Source organism: Rhinolophus ferrumequinum, chromosome 9, assembly GCF_004115265.2.
Source record: "Rhinolophus ferrumequinum isolate MPI-CBG mRhiFer1 chromosome 9, mRhiFer1_v1.p, whole genome shotgun sequence".
In the NCBI taxonomy this organism is placed as follows: Eukaryota; Metazoa; Chordata; class Mammalia; order Chiroptera; family Rhinolophidae; genus Rhinolophus; species Rhinolophus ferrumequinum.
The window spans coordinates 70,715,610-70,735,834 of record NC_046292.1 but is presented as its reverse complement, the minus strand read 5'-3'; the positions used below and the strand labels follow the sequence as shown (position 1 = coordinate 70,735,834).

Below are 20,225 nucleotides of genomic sequence, written 5' to 3'. Positions count from 1 at the left end.
GAAGGAGCAATTCTGTGTCCAGTGGGGAATATGGACATGCAAGCAGTTCTCTCCAAGATACATGGTAGGTGCAAAGGCAGAAAGAATACACAGCCTACTGTGAGACCCCGGGCAGAGGTATTTAACCCAATCCTGGGCCAGGGAACTTCCTGGAGGAGGTCACACTGCGTGGCAACTAAAAGAGGAATAGATGAAAGAGGCCTGGGAGAGAGAAAGGGCATCGGGCTGGAGGAGAGGAGTGGAAGGAGATGAGACCCGAGAGGCAGCTGGGGAACAGGTCATAGGGCTGTGTGCTAGGCAGAGAACAGTGTGGATGAGGTTTGGGGGTTGGTCCTTTTGTGAGTAGGATGAGACTGAGGTGCATAAACAGCGTGTCACCTGACTTAACGCCTGTGTCCTTGAAGCCTCCTGTCAGCTCTGCTTATATTTGCCCAGTTCACTCCTGTTTCCCTAACTCCGCCTTCTCTTTAAGAGTCTTTTTTAACACTCATGATAAGATCTTGTTTCTTACTTCACAGCAGCAGTTAAGACAATCAGGCGTGATGTTTTTCTGTCCCCACCCCTGCCCCCACAAGCTGCAGCTCTACCTACGCCCATGTCCCTGGTCCTCACGTCCTTCCTCCAGCCCCCGAGGATAAAGTGTCCCTTTCCCTTACCAAGGCCCCTCCTGCCACCTGTGCCCACGAACCCACCCCTCCTCAGACTCCTCAGGAATCTTCAGTCTGTCCTTCTCTGCCAACACTTTCCTCTTAGCTTATAACCATGCTCCAGGCTTTCCCTTTCTGGAATGAATCCTCATTTCCATGTCTTCCTTCCTGGTCCCTATCTGCCTCCACGCAAAGCTGGTTAACACGACCTCTGCTCAGTTCCCATAGACCACTCAACCCCTTTCCCCCAAACCCCCCACCCCCCCACAGCCTTGCCAAGTCCAGTGGATTCTGTCCAATTCTGATCGCATTGGAACTCTCTTTTCACTTGACAGTGTTGGCGATTCCTTCCTGAAAGTCTGCTCTCTCAGCCTCTAGGACACCACACTTGGTTCTCCTGACTCCTCCCTGACCAGTCCTGCCCTGTTGTTGTGGACTGAATGTTTGTGTCCCCCCTCAACAAATTCATATGTTGAAATCCTAGCATCCAATGTGATGGTATTAGGAGAGGGGCCCTTTGGGAGGTGATCAGGTCATGAGGGTGGTGCCCTCATGAATGGGATTAGTGCCCTTATAAAAGAGACCCCAGAATGCTCTCTTGCCTCTTCTGCTATGTAAGGATAGAGCAAGAAGAGGTCTATCTATGAACCACGAAGCAGGTTCTCACCTGACACTGAATGTGCCACCACACTGATCTTAAACGTTCCAGCTTCCAGAACTGTGAGAAATAAATGTTTATTGTTTACCCACCCAGTCTATGGTATTTTGTTGAGGTAGCCCGAACAGAATAACATGCCTGTCTTCTTCAGTGTCTCTTTCTAGCCTACCTCTGAAGGGCCAGCATCCCCTAGCCCTCTTCTCCTATGCCCTCTGTACCCACCTCCTACGTGACTGTTGACATGGGATGCCCCCTCTACACTGAGGATTCCCAAACTGTGTGTCCTGTCCAGCGCTTCTCCACGGCTCCTGGATCCCGCAGCCTGGTGAGCCACTGCGTCCAGATGGCCCACAAGCCTCTTAGCCTCTACATCATCTTCCACAAACCTGCTTCCCTCTTGTGACGCTGTGTCAGGATCGGTGGCTCAGCCATCTTCCAGGACTGCCACGCCTGTTCACCTTATTCATCATCCACGTCTAATCAGTTACTTAGTCCTCATGATTCTACTCCTAAACATTTCTCTCATCTGCCTCTTCCTCCCTCTCTCTACCCCAGTACGGTACTAATTCAGGCCTCCCCTTCTCTTGCTAGGAATTCTTTAGTAGCTTCCTAATTGGTTATCCTGCCCTAATTCTTCATAGGAGGTCATTTCATTACTTTTCTATTTCTAGAGATGGAGAATGTACGGTGCCCTAATGGCAATACATTCCTACATTTGAACAACTCTAATTGCTAGAAGGTCCTTCCTTGTATTGAGTCAAAATCTATGCACCTGCAATATCCACCGCATTCTGCAGTTAAATATGTGTAACAGCCCTTCAGGTGCGTATGTTTTCCCCTCTCTGTTGTGAGCATATCTATTTTGAACATGCTGAATTAGTTGGTGTGAGTTCAAGTGGCATCTAGAAATAAGACAGGAGGGACTCTGGATTTGTTTCCCTAGGACACTTGACTGGTCAGCTGTGACAATAACAGCCCAAGCCTTCAGATATCGCAACACTGCCCTCATCTTCCCCTCAAGTCTTTTCCATGTAGAGTAAACATTTCCAGTTCTTCATATACTTTGGGAGACGGATTCTAGATTTCAATCCCGAACTCCATAAGTCTGAGCAAATCATAAAAATTCAGGGCCTTAGTCATGTTTTCTCTTGTGAGATATAAATATCCTTGCTGCCTATTTAACTCCAGGTACGGTGTACGTATTCATGAGACGTGAGTTGTACAGTATAGTGTTGGGTGTCTTGCCCAATAGCTGTTTCTGTGTTTTTGCCCATGACATCTAGCATGGTGTTTGTGGTTTTAAAGAAGCTTATTAAATGAGGCATGTGGGTGCAAAAGCTTTGAACTCCTCTGGGAGAAATATACCTTTAAAGTGACGTGTGAGTTGTATATTGGAAGCAGTGGGGTTGATGCTTGCCACCAACCTGTCTTGTGATGAATCGTTTCTTTTACTGAGAACCTACTATGTACGTAGCCCTGACATAGGATGCACTTTGTCCCAAAGCCAATTTCTGAGACAGTTGTTAGTCATAGTAGTATTTTGGAGAGAGAATTTGGAAAGTCATTTATTCCACACCCTACACTGGAAGGCTTTCTGAATCTTTGCATTTTCCTCTCTGTGTTTGGCATATCTCGTTTTTCCTTCCAATTACATCTTCTCCTGTCTTTCAACCACATGCATTTTGTTTATTCAGGAGTGCCTCATTCATTCAAGGTGAATTAAGAAAAAGATCAATTAAGTTGATTTTGATTTTCTGATATTCTTATTGAAGAGCAAATAGGGCATCTATTCTAGTGAATAGCTCAAATCACTCATAATTTGAGTTAAAATGTTGAATTAACATGATTAAATTACTGGTGGTAAAGACTTCTGGTTTGGATCTCCGTGCATTGTGAACTTTGGTCGGCTGGTCTTCAGACCCGTCTTGGGGTCTGCCTGAGGGATGGCAGTCTCTGTTTTTTCATTCTCCATTGATGTTAACAAAGCACTACTATTACTGAATGGAATCTTACTGCCAGATCCAGCGATTAATATTTCACTTGCATTGTCTCATTTAGCCTGTGTGCCAACCCTGTGAGAGAGAGAGAGGTATTATTGGAAGTCACTTGAGGACATGGCAAAACAGTTTAGAAGGGGTTTTCATAGGTCAAGCTTGTACTTAGCTTTTATTTGAAGCCCTTTGTTTCACCGGCCCAATAAACCTTTAAGAGCAGCTGGTGACCTTCAGCCTTCATCTTAAGTGTGGCACATCCGATTTCTCACTGGGAGGAATCAGAATACAGGGCTGCCTCCTGGGGGTAATTTGGATGTCTGGTCCTCTGTGGGCTGCTCCAGGAAGTCATCATCTAAATGTGATCTAGAGGGGAAGGTACCCGCCTCAGCTTTCAGCATGGCAAGATGTTAACAAATGGCCTATTGAAAATATCATCATGTTTCAGTTTATCTGTTACCAGGGAAAGATGAGACCCCCCTTGGAGCTGAGCACCGAGTGATCCCATGGGTAAATAATGCTTTGTCAAGAGGGTAAGAAACATGATGGGCAAACCCACTGGGGCCAGGTAGAAGGGGGAGGAGACCTGATGTAATGAGTGCACTGAGCAAGTTCTCCCACAGGTAGGCAAGCTTTGTGAAGGAAAGAAGCGATCTTTGGGGTTGGGTGTGCTGCATCCTGTCACACTTAGAATAAATTCCTCCTGCAGTTTTTCAAACCGAAATCAGTTTCCTTCGGTGAAAAATAATTTTCAGTCCCTTGGTGGGTGTTCCATCAAAATAAAACTGAGCTTCAAAAGCAATAGCATCATGATCCTACAGGATGGGGAAGTGTGGAGGAGACCTTGCCCAGAGAATGTCTGGGGATAAAAGGCAACAGGAGTTTAACATCAAAGGGAGCCATGGGTACCGATCAGAGTGATTCTAATGTAATTAGTTTGGCATGGAGAATTAAGTTACTGCTGCCTGCTTAGAGGATGTGTTGCTTTCAGACTCCAGTCTGCACAAATTAAAATTAAATTAGTCTTTTTCATTTACACACACGGAAAGCAGAATTTTAATGGGAATTTCTTAGCAAGGTGTTCCACAGATATCCTCTTCATATTTCCGATCCATGGTTTCTGAGTCTCTTTTGATAAGCCTTTGATAAGGTTTGATAATGAATAAAATGAAATTTCTTGGATTTGGGCTCGCGGGGATTTTGATGGCATTTTCCTGTCTGTGCCAGGATGTGATGGCCCCTGTATCATCATTTGTCTGGAAAAGAAAAATCACATGTAGTAGGAAAATGAAGCATCTTAATTTAACAGCAAATTGCAAATCAGTTTTTATTGGCACTGGAGTGAGAATCTGGAGTAAAGTGTGATAAATTACACAGGTTTAATTATAATATGGTAAAATGGCTTCAAAACCCATCGGCAGAATCTTTGCTGAAGATAAGATTCTTTCTAGGATTTGGAAAAGAGACATTTATATTGTTAAGATACTTAAACATTAACATCAAATTAATCAAAGTGTTTCAGAGAGCTAAAAGTGTTTGAAATTTTATGAAATCTTTTTGCTATTGATTTCTTTCTTTGAAGGGGCCAGAAACTCTTGATGAGCGCCGATAACGTAGAGAAAGAGCACTGAGGACATCAGCAAAACTGCTTGTGGTTGATTGCTTTCCATTCTCTTCAGAGGTCATTCTCCTCAAAGAGGCTGTCACCTTGTCACGCCACGGAGTCTCTCTTACCCACGTCTGCATCTCCCCTCAGATCTAGCCCAGGAGGCCGAATGGCACAGTGGGCTCTCAGGAAGTCCTTGTGTTTAATGGGAGGCACAGTGTTCCAGTGACTGTCAAGCTCTTGATTAAAATTGACCTCCTAATGGTTTCTGTAGCACTTTGGCCAACCGGGTGCAGTATGTATGGATTAGGAAGCTGCCTACAGAGGCTGCTTCACTGAGCTTTAATGTAAGGATTGAAAGGAGGAGGCTCGGGGTCAAGAGGCCCAAGTGAGTCCACAGGTCCACATTCGTCAAGAGCCCAACAGCTAAAAGGCACAGAGACCCCGGGGACACCCTCAGGGCCTCTCCCTGCCAGCCCAGACAGTAAGTGTCTTTGTGCAAATTCGAATTAGGCGCTCTTTCCTCAAGACAATCCATTGCCATCTGCCAGGCAACTGTTGTAACCAATGTACAGATTTCTCATGATGTGTATGAGATGTGCCACTGTGCTGTACGCGTCCTGAATCAATGGCCAGGCCATTGTGTGCCCACCCACTAGGTGGGGCCAGGCTGAAATGCCCAATTGCTCATGCCACCGTTTGCCTTTGTCTACCAAATAGGAGATAGAAAGTTTAAATTTGACGTTTTTTTCTCTTTGGACTTTTATGTACGAAGTTAATTGTTTAATTAAGTGAAGGTTTTGGCTTTAATCACAGTTATTAGCATGAGAAACTGTATTTGTCTAGCCTAGCACCCCAGTGGGAAAAGGTGGGTTAGTAAATTCAAACCTTTCTTCATTTATCTTTGGATTATAATAAAATGCTTTTAGACAAGCTGTAAAGCCAGAGTGTCGGTAAATGGTGACAGAGAACCCAATATATGAATTATTTCATTGCAAAGCCTTATGGTTGCCAAAAATGCCATCCCCTTTCTTTTCATGCTACCTCAGATTAAAACATTCGAGGACTTGTGTGAAAAGTTGCTGGATTTGAAACGCATGGAGAACTGGATTTTTGTTTTTCAGCCTGTGGGCAGGGTTAAGAGTGGCAGCAGCAGTTGAGATTTACTCATTCTGCGGGTTCCTGATCAATTTATGCAGGTTTTCAAGGGTAAAAATACCAGTTGGATCTCTCAAAGCCTTTGATATACTTTGGAATGTGGTTATAAACTTGTCCACTGCTTGAGATTCAGCACAAGGCAGGACTTCAAAGGGGCTGGGTTTCTGAAATCTCCAAAGAATCTCATTTTTTAGGCAGATTTGCTTGCAAGACAGCCCTAGATGTGGCAACCTTAGCGCGGCTTCAGAATGCTTTGTGTAATGGTTATCGAAAGAGCTTTTTTCAGAGGGGGGAGCTCAATCTCTTCATGTGTTTACAACAGTTATTAGGAACTGTGAGGACACAGGCTTCGTGTCATCACGGGTCTTGCCGGAGTTTAGTGGATTGAGTCTGTCTGGACTCTTGCATTGCCCCCGCTTGGGCCACCTGGTGGCAGTTCACAGCACGACCCAGAGGGGTTTCCTACCAGCTCGGGGGAGGACAGAAGCTTCCCTCTGAAATTAGACCCGTTTTACATGATGGTGCAGAATGCCAGTCAGACTTATAACTTTGTTTGTGATCATAATTTCTGGATGAGATTTCTAGAAAAACGTGACCTGTGGAGTTGTTTGGTCCAACTCGATGAGAGCACTGGGCTGTTGTTGACCTCTCCCTCATTTGATAAGCTGGTCCAGGGCAGAAGAAAGAAGCTTTTGTTTGAGAGCTGGTGGCATTCAGGGTGTTGTGACCCGACACTCCTAAGTAGGATAGAATAGCCCAGAAGCTTGCTCCCTCCCTCTTCATTCTCTCTCTTCTCCTCTGGCCTTCCCTTACCTCTTCCTCTATTTATTCACATTCCCTTCCTCCTTTTTTTTTTTATGTCAAGCAAGTTAACTGCCATCCTTGACCATAGACTGAATGACTAGAAAAATCATTTTGAAAATTCAACAAGAAAAAAACTTACCAACGAAGCGTCCAAGGCCCTGAAGGACACATCATCTCTTACCAGGATCTGCCAGCCTTGTGCAAAATATGCATCTTTCTTGCACTCTCATGCTGCCACTTGGTCACCTGTGTCCTGTGGACCTGTGAGCCAGCTGTAACTAACTGTAACCACGTGTACTGCTTAATATTGAGATGTACGCATGCAAAGTGCTTGCCACCAAGGGAAAGTGCCTTCTTACAGGTGGTCAGCGTCACTCTACACAGATGGAACCATTTAGCACTACTCAAAACCCCAAGAACTATTGACTTTGAACTGAAATAAACAGAATAAACAAACCTATGCCTAAGTAGACATTGATTGTTCCAACTTCTAGCTTTTTTATTCCAACAGAGCTAAATTTTCAAGGGCCAGATATCTCTAAAACCTTCTGATGGATTTTATAACCTTAAAAAAAAAATTCTTTAGGGAAGGAATTTTTGTGGCTAGGAGTCATCTTTGAAAGGGGGTTCAAATTCCCCGTTGTTTCAAGTGAGCACCTACTGTGTGCCAAGCACAATGCCAGGGGCTTTTTGTGCATTAGGTCATGTAGTCCTGTGACGTGGGAACTGCTACTCTAGGTATATAAAGAAACAAGAGAAGTCTAGAAAGGTGGCCAAGGTTACCTATTGCAAACTCTCTCCTTTTCTCCCCATCGAATGACAAGGAAGCTGCAATATAGAGAGCAAAAAGACAAGCTTAGTCCTGGTTAATAAGTGTTTACTGGGTACCTGCTGTGTGCCAGGCACTGGGCTAGCCTCTGGCAGCCAAAGGCAAATAAGGCATGGCCTCTGATCTCAAATAGCTTGTGCCCAGCAGACCACATGGCCACACGGTGTAGAGTCCACTGGTAGATTCCCTACCCGCTTAGATAATATGAAACTAATTTAGAGTGGCCTTTAAGGCTCCCACCTGCCTCATCCTCCCCTCTGTCTTCTCCCCATTTCCTAGCCTGGGCTCCAGCCAGGCTGCACAGTTGGTACCTCTACAGGTGTGTATCTCTGTCTGCTGGGCCGTGTGACGGAGGCATGGAGGAGGGACATAAGGGACAGTGTATTCAGGTGTCCCTGCCACCAGGGCCCTGGGTCAGTGCATATTAGGAAGAGAGCTCAGGACCAGTTGGAGAAAGGGTATCACCTGCCGTTTGAAGGCTTCGGGTTTTATTTGTAGGTGACTGTGAGCCCTTTGGAACATAACCAGTATTTCCCCAGGCCTCAGCAACCCATAGACCCAAATAAAGTCCGAAAAACTTTAATGCCCCAAATCTGCTGACTCATGGACCCCACTGAATAATGGCAGTACTCTTGCCCATCTTCCCTACCAATCAAACACCTGCCAGTCATTTCCGGGGTCCAGAAGGATGCCTCACTTAGGTGTCCACAGCCCTCTCAGGATCTGGGCCTCCTAGCAAATTCAGACCTGCATCCCTGTATGTGGTGTCAGTATGTGGCAAGGATGGTTCAGCTCACTGGGCTGCAAGGAATGTGTTCGAAGCTCAGGGAACTGGGAGGGTAGGGCAGGATGGGGGTCTGTGTCCCCCATGGACCAGGTCTGAGCTCTAGGAAAGTGGAAACTAGGCCTGAGAAGCCCATCCATTTGTTTGTTGGGGTGCTGGACGAGACTCTGGCTCTCCTCCTGTCAGTCCTAGCTTGGGCACCCCTTGACTAAAGTCTCTGAGCCAGGAGTGATAGGGTAGTCTGTGGCATTGTAGATGGGTTACAGGACCAGAGACGGGGGTGCAGAAGTTCATGGAGAACAGCACAGAGTAACCTCAGTGCAGATTAGAATGGGCATTAGTAAAAAGTAGACTCAGGAATTTCTGGATCAATGGAAGCCAGTTCTGAGGGTTCTCTAATAGTTTAGGTAATGCGGGCAGAGGTGGTGCCAATGACCAGTGAAAGGGGAAGGAGCTGGCTTTGCCGAGATGAGTTCCATTCATCCATATTGTCGTCTGGCCAAATAATTCTCCCGATAATCCACCAAAAAGAAAAGTTTATTTGGGGGAAAGAAAAAAGAAACAGAACCACCAAAGAGTGCAAGCACACTCGTGCCTGGAGAGCAGTCCTGCGTGGCAAAAAAGGGGTCCGACCCAACATGACTTGCCCCTATATTCCCACCCCTCTTCCCCGAAGGTTACCATAGAGTTCAACCGGAAGTCAAGACTAGAGAGTTAACAAGGGGCCTAGCTCCACCCGTAGTCCTCCCAGCTCTATGGTTAAGTGTCCTAAGATATCAGTTTACTTTCAACAATATTGACTTCTGAGCTCTGAAGTGGATTCTGGTAAATATTCCTACCTCGGCACCAACCCTAAGGTCTGGAGATTGAGATTTCATTATCAGCACATTTCAAAAGACTCTGAACTAGCTTTGTGCCTCCAGCATGGTCTGTTCCGTTCTGCTCACTGCAGCCAGGTTGATCTGTCCAGAAGCATCTTTTTTGTACCTGTTGCCTTCCTGGACAGAAATTTTCTTTCTTTTTTTAAATTTATTTAATTTTTTTATTATTTTTATTTTTTTCAATTACAATTGACATACAATATTATATTAGTTGAGGGGTACAACATAGTGATTAGATATTTATATAACTTATGAAGTGATCACCTCGATAACTGGGCATAAATTTTCAATACTCTTAGTATCTGAGTGTCTGCAGCGTGAATGTCTAACCCCTCAGCCTGCAATGCCAGGCTCTCCTCCATCCAACCCCTGCATTCCTGGATCAGGACTTCTTTGATCACAAGTGACAGGAGTCCAGTGCAAACCAGCTCAGATCACGAGGGGAATGTACTGGTTGATATAATCAGCTGGAGCTCATCTCTTGTTCCTCCTCTCTTTGCATGCTGATTTCATTCTCAGTGCACTCTGATCCACCTGGCAGGAAACATGAGGTGACGCAACCTCCATACTTGAAGTATCATGACATTGTCAGGAGAGCGGGTAGAATGCCTTCTTTACTGGGTTCCACTTAGAAAAATCCCAGAAAGAACTCTGATTGGGCCAGGGTGGGTCAGGGACCCTTACTCGGATCAACCAGCGAGGGTCAAAAAGGTAGGATCTGAACCACAGGCTTGGAGAAAAGAAGGAGCTCTTCTGGGGGAAGGAAGAGTGATATATTTATATTTATGACATATGTATCACACACACACACACACACACACACAGACACACACACACAGACACACACACACACACACACTCCCCTGCTGTTGTATCTCTGCATGCTTTAACCCTCTCCTTCCCAACCAGAACTGCCATCCAACCAAGCCCAACTACTCTTAGCACAAATGCCTCAAATACCCTTCCTGTTCTCAGGTTTTACCCTCAAGGACCAATCCTTATTTCCCATCCTCTCCTTCCTCCTCCGCACTCCACATGGGACCACAGTGACTTTCCTCATTCTGACCCAGGAGAAAACAAAAAGACAAAGAGGTGGAGTAACTTGCTCAGGCTACATACAGAGCTGAAATCCAGGGATGAAATCCAGGCTGTGTGTGTCCAGAGCTCAGGGACTGTTAAACGATTGCTCTGTGTATGGTCTTCCCATACCGTGCCCTCTGGAGGGACCAGGGCTGTCATCCTCTGCTGGCAGCTGGATGGTTGGCAGATTGCTTAGTCATGATTGTTGATGGCCCTGAAATGGAGCCTCCGCAGTCTTTCTCTTTCTGGGCCTGGGGAAAGGGTCTTTGCTAGTGATTTGCATAATTTAAAATTCTGTGGGAACTGGGAAGCTTTTCTTACTGGAGAGACAGAGTAAAATCAATATTAATTATAATGCAGATGCCATCTTTTTCTAATCCTCTCAGCTGCCTCCTACATGCAAATGAATGTCCGAAGCCTCCTCTGAGGCTTTCCCACAGATCACCCTCCCTCATCCGAGGACTTAGGAACACAAACCTCGGGTCCCATTGTTGTGCCTGATTTGAAATGCAGGCTCTAATGTCATGCAGCCTTTGCAAGATGAGACCTCATTCCATTCCTTCTGGGCTGGAATAGCTTTTCTTCCTCGGAAAACTGTTGAAATGTGGGTTTCCGTGTTAATCGAGGTTCCCAGCACGTTTGTGGAGCTGGCTCTGAGCCTCCAGAATGTATTTCCCAACCATCTCCTGGGCTCTGGCTATTCCGGTCTGTCAAGACTAGACTTGCCAGGGGGCCGCGTGGGGCTGCTGAGATGTTCATTCCAGATTCAGAGTGATATGCATGTTTTTTGGAGCCAGCCTCAGCAAGCTAGGACCAGTTCTGGCCGTGTAACCGGACCAGAGGTGCTGGGGCTGGCAGGCAGCAAGGTTTCTTGAGAGGATTGAAGAAACCTGTGGGAGGCAACCAGTGGGCACTGATACAAGTGCCGGGCTTCTTTCCTCAACTGCTTGCCCCCCAAACAGACCCCTCTATACCTCCATGCATCAGACCGAAAACACCTCAAATATGAACTGTTTATTTATATAACCAGATGAGTAGCAGTCTGATATGTCTATAATAACAGTTAACAGTGCTGACCATGTGCCAGGGTATGGTCTAAAGTGCTGACTGTGTGCCAGGGTGTGGTCTAAGTGTTTTACAGATAATCGATCCATTTCATCCTTATTGACACCTCATCACATATTATATCCCCATTTTGCACACCAGGAGACTGATACTCTACAGAGAGGTAAAGTCACTTATGCAAAGTCACTCAGCCAGTCAGTGGCGCAGTGCCCGTGGATGGAGGGGCCAGGCTGGCCATGCTCTTAAACACTGTGCTGTTAAATCTGTTGCCAGGATTATTAAAATGCTGGTGATAGGAAAGATGTAGCTAGACTCAGATCTCCACGAAAAGCAACAATTATAGTAACTTATGAATTTCCTAACTAACCTTCACTTTGGTGTGACACTACCTCCCTTTCATCTCAGACCCCAAAGCTGATGGGAGCCATGAGAGTGGGTAACCATGATACAGTAATTACCTACCAGCCCTTCTTCTCTCCCTCCCTTCCTCCCTTTCTTTTTTTCTTTCCTGCTCAAGGTATGCTTATTACTTAATAATTTACATGGCACCTTTTCTTATTCCCTACCCCAAAAGAACCACTCCCAAATTTCTGGCAGATAAAACTCAGGCAAACCTGAGTTTTAGACATGGGTCTAAAGACATGGGTCTTGCATACATCTTTCTCTCATGGTGGCTGTGGGTGGATTTGGTTTCTGGAGTGAACCTAGCAGGACCTGTGGGCAGAACATCCAGCGCCCAGCAACGTCTCTTCCTCCGGAGGTTGTGCCCCAGCTGCTGTGTGGGTTGGAACTCAGGATGGCCAGAGCCCAGGCTGGTGCAGCAAAACCTACTTCTGTCTCCGGCCTCCCTTCACTGCCACCTTCTCCCTTCAAGATAAGAAGCTCTGAAACAAGGAACCAAACTTGCCTTCTAGGAATGATGTTCAAATTCAGGGGGCGAATAGTTAGAGAATTTGAACTTGGAGAAAAGGTTATCTTACTATAGTATGGTCATTAGTAACATTTATAACATGCGTGTGAAAGATGAATTATTCACTTTTCTTGCTGTCTGTCTCTGTCTGGCAGTTGAAGAAAATAAAATGCAAAGGGCCAGTGAGTGTTGCATGTCCACTCAGTGTAAGTTTTCTGGTGGAGCACAGCTGTATTGTACTGGCTCTGGGGTATCACGATGCCCTCTGTCCCAGAGGCCCAATGTCCCATGCCAATAGAGGAATCAAGAATGACTTGGGTCTAGCCAGTCTTAGAGGCACGTTGAATTCAGAAGATGTCTGCAGAAACCAATGTGATAGAGTGGGAAAATACGAGCTGGGAGTAGAGGCTATAGGAGCTGGACGTGATTTGCATGATGTGCTTCTGTCCTCGTTATGTCCCCAAGATTGGAAGCTGTTGGAGCACAGGGACCTGCCCCTTTATTCTGTCCCTTCTCATGCTTAATTCTGGGCTATGCACAAAATAGCAATGCATGTGAATATTGTGTGAGTAAAAACTCTCTTCTAGCCTTTCCTCAGAGTGTAGTCTAAGGAAGGGCAGGAGGATTCTTAGGGCATGAGTAGAATCAGAATTTCAGAGGACGCTGATGATAACACAGATGCAATGAAACCATTGCCTACGGGCAGAGGTACTGTTATGTTACCTTAAATTGCTCAAATTTACTTTGTGACTCGAAAGACCCCAAAACTAGCCTAAGCCAAGACTGAAATGGCTGCATCTCAGAGAAAAATTCAAATTCTTCCCAGAGGGCAGCAGGTAAGTGGAAGAAGCACTGTTAGCAAAAGTTGGGTTGTTTGGGGGAAGCTAACAGAATTCTGCCACATGTCACAAATGTGTGTGACGAGCCCCATGAAGCAGGAATCTCATTCCTGGTCCCCAAGGAGCACAAGTATCAATCACAATGCTCTCAAAGACACAAACGGGTACATTTTGTCAAATTTTCTTATATGGTGACCCCCTCACAACCATGTGATTGACAGCCCATCAGAGTACTTATCTATAGTGGCAAAATCATGGTTGGCAAGGTCAGGGTCTCATAAAATATAGGCACTTGGGAAAAGTAATCAAAGTTGCATTCATATATGTGATTAAAACAGTAAGTGAAAGTTCTAGAAGACATCCATCCCCCAAATAAGCACTATTTAATGATGAGGGCGACCATAGGTAGGTGACTTTTGAATAGCCTTCTTCAGTTGTTTGAGAGACATTGCCCACATATCTACTGAGGAAGAAGCTCCCAGCTGTCAACCTGCTGGCTTCAACGTAGCAGAACCAGCCCTCAGTGGCTTGAAACTAAGCTCTTTGCAATGGCTCGCTTGACCTGCATCTGCCTCCCTCCCTTCTTACCAATATCTCCTCTATCACCTCTCCCTCTTTTTCTCCATCCCTGTCTCATCCCTTCGTCCCCCTTTAAAATACAAGTTTAGGCAATTGTGTAACCTCCTGACTTTTCACAATTTATGCAAGAGCTGAAGGGCGTATTTTTTGAAGTTTGGTCTTCCCTCCCAAATATTTGGAAAGGTCAGTCTTACTAATCTCCTTTTCTCTCCTCTCTAAGTACTTCCCTTTCGTGATCCATCTCCAGAGTCCACAGGGGGAGAATATATTGTGAATTTTCCTCCAAGGAGTTAGGACAGAAGTAACAAGATAGCTGATTTTATATTTTTGGTAACAAGTATAAAACAGTATTGTCTCAAAATCTGGAGTGAAAGATTGTTGCATATAAAATGCTTAAAAATCTGATGTTTGTGAGAGATACTGAGAAAGAGAGAGTGGGTGGAGGTGGGGGGAAGTCGGCTGGGTGTTGGGCATCAGGGAGAAAGGAGAATACAGAAATAACGGGAGAGTACATTTTCAGTGGAGGGTTACACAGAAGACAATTCCCCTGATCTCTACATTTTCAGAGCTCAGACCAAGGATAGATGGGCCCAGGGCGCAGCATGAGTGACTTAGGCTGGGCATACAGACTGTCAGGGTGGCTAAATAAGGGCCAGGGTCACAGTATCCGTGGGGTTTAGTTCAGCTGCCACTGACAGGAACACCCAAAATAACAGGCTTAACCAAGACAGACGGTCACATGGAGGACCTGGAGGTGGCCAATTCGGGGCTGGTGTGCTGAGCCCACAGTTGTAAGGGACCGGGCTGGTTCTTGCCTTCTGCTCCCCCATTCCTAGGGTGTGGCTTCCTCCTAATGGTCCAGGGTGGTGTTGCAGCCTCATCCATCACATCTCAGCTGAGAAGTCCCACCAACACTGCTGTGTACCCTTTTCTACCAGAACTTAATCATGTGGCCACATCTCCCTGTGAGAGAGGGAGGTCACACTTGAGCTGTGTGGCAACAGGCCCAGATGAAATAGGGCTTCAAATAATTTGAGAGAGAAGAGGTGGAATCTCCATAACTGAGAAAAGTCATAGAGGTTCCTCCTCTTAGGGTATTTGTTGATTCAGTGAATGCGGACTGCCTAATATATTCAGGCATTGCTTGAGGGCTGCCGGGAAGAAGGCAGATGGGTTTCTGATGTTGTGAAATTTATAATCTAGTGGGAGGCAAGACAGACAATAAACTAGCAGTAAATGTGGCCTGGTTGACAGTCTACATCCTACACTCAACTCTTTCCAGTGAGCTGTCTTCAGAAGCACCTGTACATAATTAATGATGGGAGCGGGTAGTGTCAAACAGCCCTGCTAATGCCGGCGGGCATCTGGGGAAGACAACATCAGCTGCTCTGATACGGCTTCAGCTTATCAGATACCCTGAGAGCCTGCACTGTGAGAAGAACAATGGTGGGGAAGGGCAGGAGGGAGAAGTAAACAACTCGTAAGCCAGAGCCCCACCTTCAAAGTGGTCCCTGAGTCATTCTGCGGCCAGCGCCTTCTTGGGCCAACCTGCGCAGAAAGACTCAGGGATAAGAATCCAGCTGTACAATCGCAAGTCTGTTTTTTTTTCTCTGGTGGAGCACGATTTGGGGCTCTTTTCCCGCTTAGGTGCAGAGCAGTGTAATGAGAATAGTTTTGTGGTTCATAAGGTCTTTTGAGGCCAGGCTGGGGAACTTGGGAAAACACAAGGCCACGGCCTTTTCCTGCTTCCGTGACCTTCAGCCAGCGGTCCCTGAGCCTGGTTTTGCTGGGAACCGGGCAGGTGTCCAAGTTCAGTTCACATGTTGTCAGTGGGCGTGGGTTCTAAATTAAACCGGGAGCCAGTGTTGCCCACCCAGACCTCCTGCCCTGGCCGCTGTGCAATGACCTAGATCAGTGATTCTCAAACTGTCTCAGGTCAAGGACCCGCTGTTTGTTATGATTTAAAGTTTCAATTTCCAATCTGTCACAAAAACGAAATATTAGAAACATGAAATTAAAAAGACATACAAAATATAAACTTAGCCTTCTATTATTAGATTCAAGAGGCATAAAATTACTCTGTCCCATTGCTCTAAAAGTTTCTAAAGTCCAAATCCGTTCCTGACCTGGAGTTGGCCGGTAGCAAGGAATGCAGGGCCATCACTACCAGCCCAGGGCTGCACTTTGGGCAACACTGTCCGGCAGGCCAGGCCCAGGGGCCAGCTGGGGACCGTTCCCAGGACAGTTCTGAAGGACAATGAGGAAGCTCCCCTACAGCCTCGCTGTGCCTCCTGCCCGCACATCTCTCTCTGGCACCCCTGCCCAGCTCCCCGCGTTTTTAACTGCTACCTGAGTAGACCGATAAAAGGAACAGCTTGGCCGGCTCTCCTCACAGTCCCCATGTGCAGGTGAACATTTTACTGCACACTGACAGCTAGAGAAATGAAAGGTCACAGCTAATTGTAATCATTATCCAGCCTTCCCTACCTGAATGGGGCTTTGGGCATATACTGGTGTGATTAGCAAAACAGCCAAGTACAAGGCGGGCCGTCGTCTCCAGCTGGCCTGGCCTGGCCTGGCCTGGTCTGGGCAGGGTGAGAGATCACTGTTGACACTGTGTTGCAGTTCTCCAAGGAGAGGCACGTCATGGACAGAACCCCCGAGAAGCTGAAGAAGGAGCTGGAGGAGGAGCTGCTGCTGAGCAGCGAGGACCTACGCAGCCACGCCTGGTACCACGGCCGCATCCCCCGACAGGTACCTGCCTCGTCCCCGCCAGCGCATTCCCGGCTGTTCTCAGACAGCTCCCAGATCCACAACCCTGCAGGGTCACACACCAAGGCCACGTAGGAGGAAGCCCCACGTTAGCCAAAACCAATACTGTCAAGTGGCCTGTAATGACTTAACTGAGGCCTGTCCCTAAGGGCACCTTGGGAAGAGCTCTAAGGTCAGAAAACCAAAGTACGTTTCCACATGCCCAGGAAGTGGATGAAGGAAAAGCAGGTGTTCTGTGGTCTGTAAACACGGAGCGGGCAGGAGGCAGCCGCCGCAGGGTGGTACCTAAGACGTACGAGGCCGGGCTATGGTTCAGATGATTGAACTCTTGGCCGGCTGCCCTTTGGAGCGTGCGTGGCTTCTAAGGCAGTGGCTTAATAGCAGGGGAAAAGAAGGGTATCGTCAGGGCCAGTGGTGCAGAGCTTACAAGGCCTCCTGGGCCCTAGTGGGGCCGGCAGTTCTTCACTCTCCATTCCTTCCCTTCCCCACCCTCGGGCCCGGAGATGGGAAAGAAGAGGCATTATACCAGTGGCCACAGACTCATGGCCTAGAATGCACTTTGTGTGATTGTTGTTTGGGTGATTGGCATGAGTAATGTTACTGTGTTTAATAGTATAGAAATTGAAAAATAAAATAAGTACAGAATTGATGTGCAGAATTTGCTCGGATTTTTATAGTAACTTGATCTGGCCAGTCATTCACCCAGGACAACATGACAGGAAGGGAGGGGGAGTGAAGCGGGGAGATAGGGCATCACGTTGTGAATTATTTTTTTCATGTAGCAAATTTCTCAGCACTATCAGAGAAATCATCCTTATTCTACCTTGTTCTCTTTTTTTTTTCAGTTTAAAATTAACTGTAGAAAATACAGGGAGGAAAAAAAAAGAGAAGAAAATTAAACTCTCCCCCATAATTCTCCCTCCGAGAGATAACCACTGTGAACAGTTTTGATATAAATCCTCCCAGACTTTTCGCAGTCAAGTATGACATCATGCGGCATCTAGTTTTTGGTAGCCCACTTTCTCCACTTAATGATATAGACGGGGGATTTTCTCCAGCTGTAAAATATTCTTCATACCATTCTACATTGCATGTATGTCCATTGCACACATGCACCATTATTTATTGGGCATTCTGACCAACATCCTTTAAGATAACTGCTATGTTCACAACTATAAGTATTTCCTCAGGTTCAATTCCAAGAAATGGAGTTTCTGTGTGAAAAAGTATTTTTAAGGCAAAGATGCAATTTTAAAGTAACCATGGTAGCGTACTATTCTAAGCTAACTGATCAAATGTTGGAATGTTCTGGGGAAAAAAAATGACTATCACCACCATCCTTGTCCTTATCATGACCATAAAATTTGTTTGCCACTTGCCATGAGTGTAAGTTTTCAGCTATACATCATTCCAGATTGTTACTGGGCATGGTAACGATAGTATTGATAATTATAGCTGAGCCACAGAGAGATTAGGTAACTTGTCCACAGTCACACAGCAGAGCCAGAATGCGACCCCAGGCAGTCTGGCTACAGGAATAGCCATGCTACACCACAGTAGAAACTCTTCTTCTGCTATAAACATCAGCATGCTCATAGTTAAAGAGTGTTGAGCAACTGCTGTGTTCCAGGCACTGTGCTTTGCATATATGATGTATGCAAATATATAATCCTCCCAGAACTTTGTGAGATGAGGGACCAGGCCCAACTTCTCTCCAGGCCCTCCAGGGAGGAATCAGTGTGCTCTGAGTGGTTGGTAGTGGGGATCAGACCAGCCAGACACAAATTTTCTTATTTCTTATTTTCTGTCGCTTTACATCCCTCAGGTATGTATAAATGTCATCTTCTTATGACACCCTCCTGATCAACCTATTAAAAGGACAGCTCTCATCCCCTCCCAAGTACTTCTGTTTCTCCCTTCCCACTTTTTCCTTAACTTTACAACATCCGACGTACCATACCTGTTGCTTATTTATCGTCACTAAAGTAGCTTTTCACTGCTCCATGACACTGGGGACTCTAGTCTGCTTCATTCACTGCTATCAACCAGTGCCTACAATAGTATTTGGCACATAGTAGGTGGTCAGCAAGTAGTTGTTAAATGAATGAATGGGTCTTCTAAGAATTTGACATTTGAAAAAAATCAAGAGCCAACTGAGGAAGAAGAGACAAAATGGCATTGTCTTCTGTTGGCCCAAAGAAGTAGGGGAGAAATGCAGCTTTTGAAAGGAATGCCTGCTTGCCTTTCCCACTCCTCACTCACCATTTTGTCCCCCAGGTATCAGAAAACCTCGTGCAGCGAGATGGCGATTTCTTGGTTCGAGATTCTCTGTCAAGCCCTGGAAACTTTGTCCTGACCTGTCAGTGGAAGAACCTTGCTCAGCACTTTAAGATCCACCGGACAGTCCGGCGGCTCAGCGAGGCCTACAGCCGCGTGCAGTACCAATTTGAGATGGAGAGCTTCGACTCCATCCCGGGCCTGGTACGCTACTACGTGGGCAACCGCCGGCCCATCTCCCAGCAGAGTGGAGCCATCATCTTTCAGCCCATCAACAGGACGGTGCCGCTGCGGTGTCTAGAGGAGCGCTACGGCACCTCCCCAGGCCGGGCCCGGGAGGGCAGCCTCGCTGAGGGAAGGCCAGACGCCGCCAAGCGGCTGAGCCTCACCGTGGGCAGCGTCCAGGCCCGAGAGCCAAGCTTGCCCAGAGGAAACCTCCTCAGGTGGGTCAGGGCCTCCTCAGGTGTTGTCGGGACCACGAGGGGCATTGTTGACATGCCCAGGCTTAGTTAGGCAGACAAGGAGCTCACCTAGAGCAGAGGCACAATAAAAGATGTTAATAACATGCCAAGTGTTACCGGAATAGCTGTCACGAGGCAGTGCATGATTAGTTCCCAATTGAGTTGATGCCAAAAATAAATGACGCAGTTGCTGAGGAAGGTGGGGTTAGCCAGGAGATATTTTATGAGGGAGGTAGGATTCCAGCTGGTCTGGAGGCTAGGGGAAATTTGGATAGATGCTGCAAAGGGGAGGGCTCAGCATGAGCATAAGGGTAGAGAAAGAAAAGGAGAAGAGTTGCTTGGAGTGAGTAAATGGTGGGCCTGGGGCAGAGGGTTCACAGTAGGGACCGGCAGGGGTAGGCTTAGATGGTGGAAGCCTTAATGCCGGGCCAAGGGCTTTGAGGGAGCCTCAAAGACTCGACACGGTAAATGGGGTGTCCTCAGAATAGAACAGTGAGGGTGAGGAGAGAGAGGAGCTGGAAGACCAGACTCATGAGCCGTGGGGGGGGTCAGACTATGTGGCCGAGAGGGAGTATCGGGAACCAGGCTGCCCAGGGCTCTTCCCAGGTGGAGAAGGGCAGCAGACACCACCAGAGGCACCAGAGCAGGGGACTCTGGAGGAAAAACCAGTTGCTCCCTCTGAGATGTGATTGTATGCTGGCTGAGTGCCAGTGTTCAGCAACAGTTTCGGGGTTTAGGAAGGGACTTAGCCCTGAAGGCTTAGATTAGGGCTTGGTGCACATGGAAAGGTTAGTTGACTCAGTGAGAAGAGATGAGATTCTGAAGACAGGAGATGTCAAGAGCCTGGGGCCGCAGTCTGAACCTCGGGGAATGGGGAAGCAGAG

The 20,225-nt window shown here is 46.8% G+C and overlaps 1 protein-coding gene across 2 annotated transcripts in view; it reads left to right on the top strand.

Annotated features, from left to right (window-relative positions):
- BCAR3 (BCAR3 adaptor protein, NSP family member) overlaps nt 1-20,225 on the top strand; it is a 102,724-nt gene that overhangs the window by 58,852 nt on the left and 23,647 nt on the right. For both annotated transcript variants that reach the window (XM_033115268.1, XM_033115269.1), the window contains 2 exons: nt 16,457-16,585; nt 18,881-19,323. In XM_033115268.1, the coding sequence (XP_032971159.1) occupies nt 16,457-16,585; nt 18,881-19,323 (572 nt within the window). The remainder of the gene's footprint in view (nt 1-16,456; nt 16,586-18,880; nt 19,324-20,225) is intronic.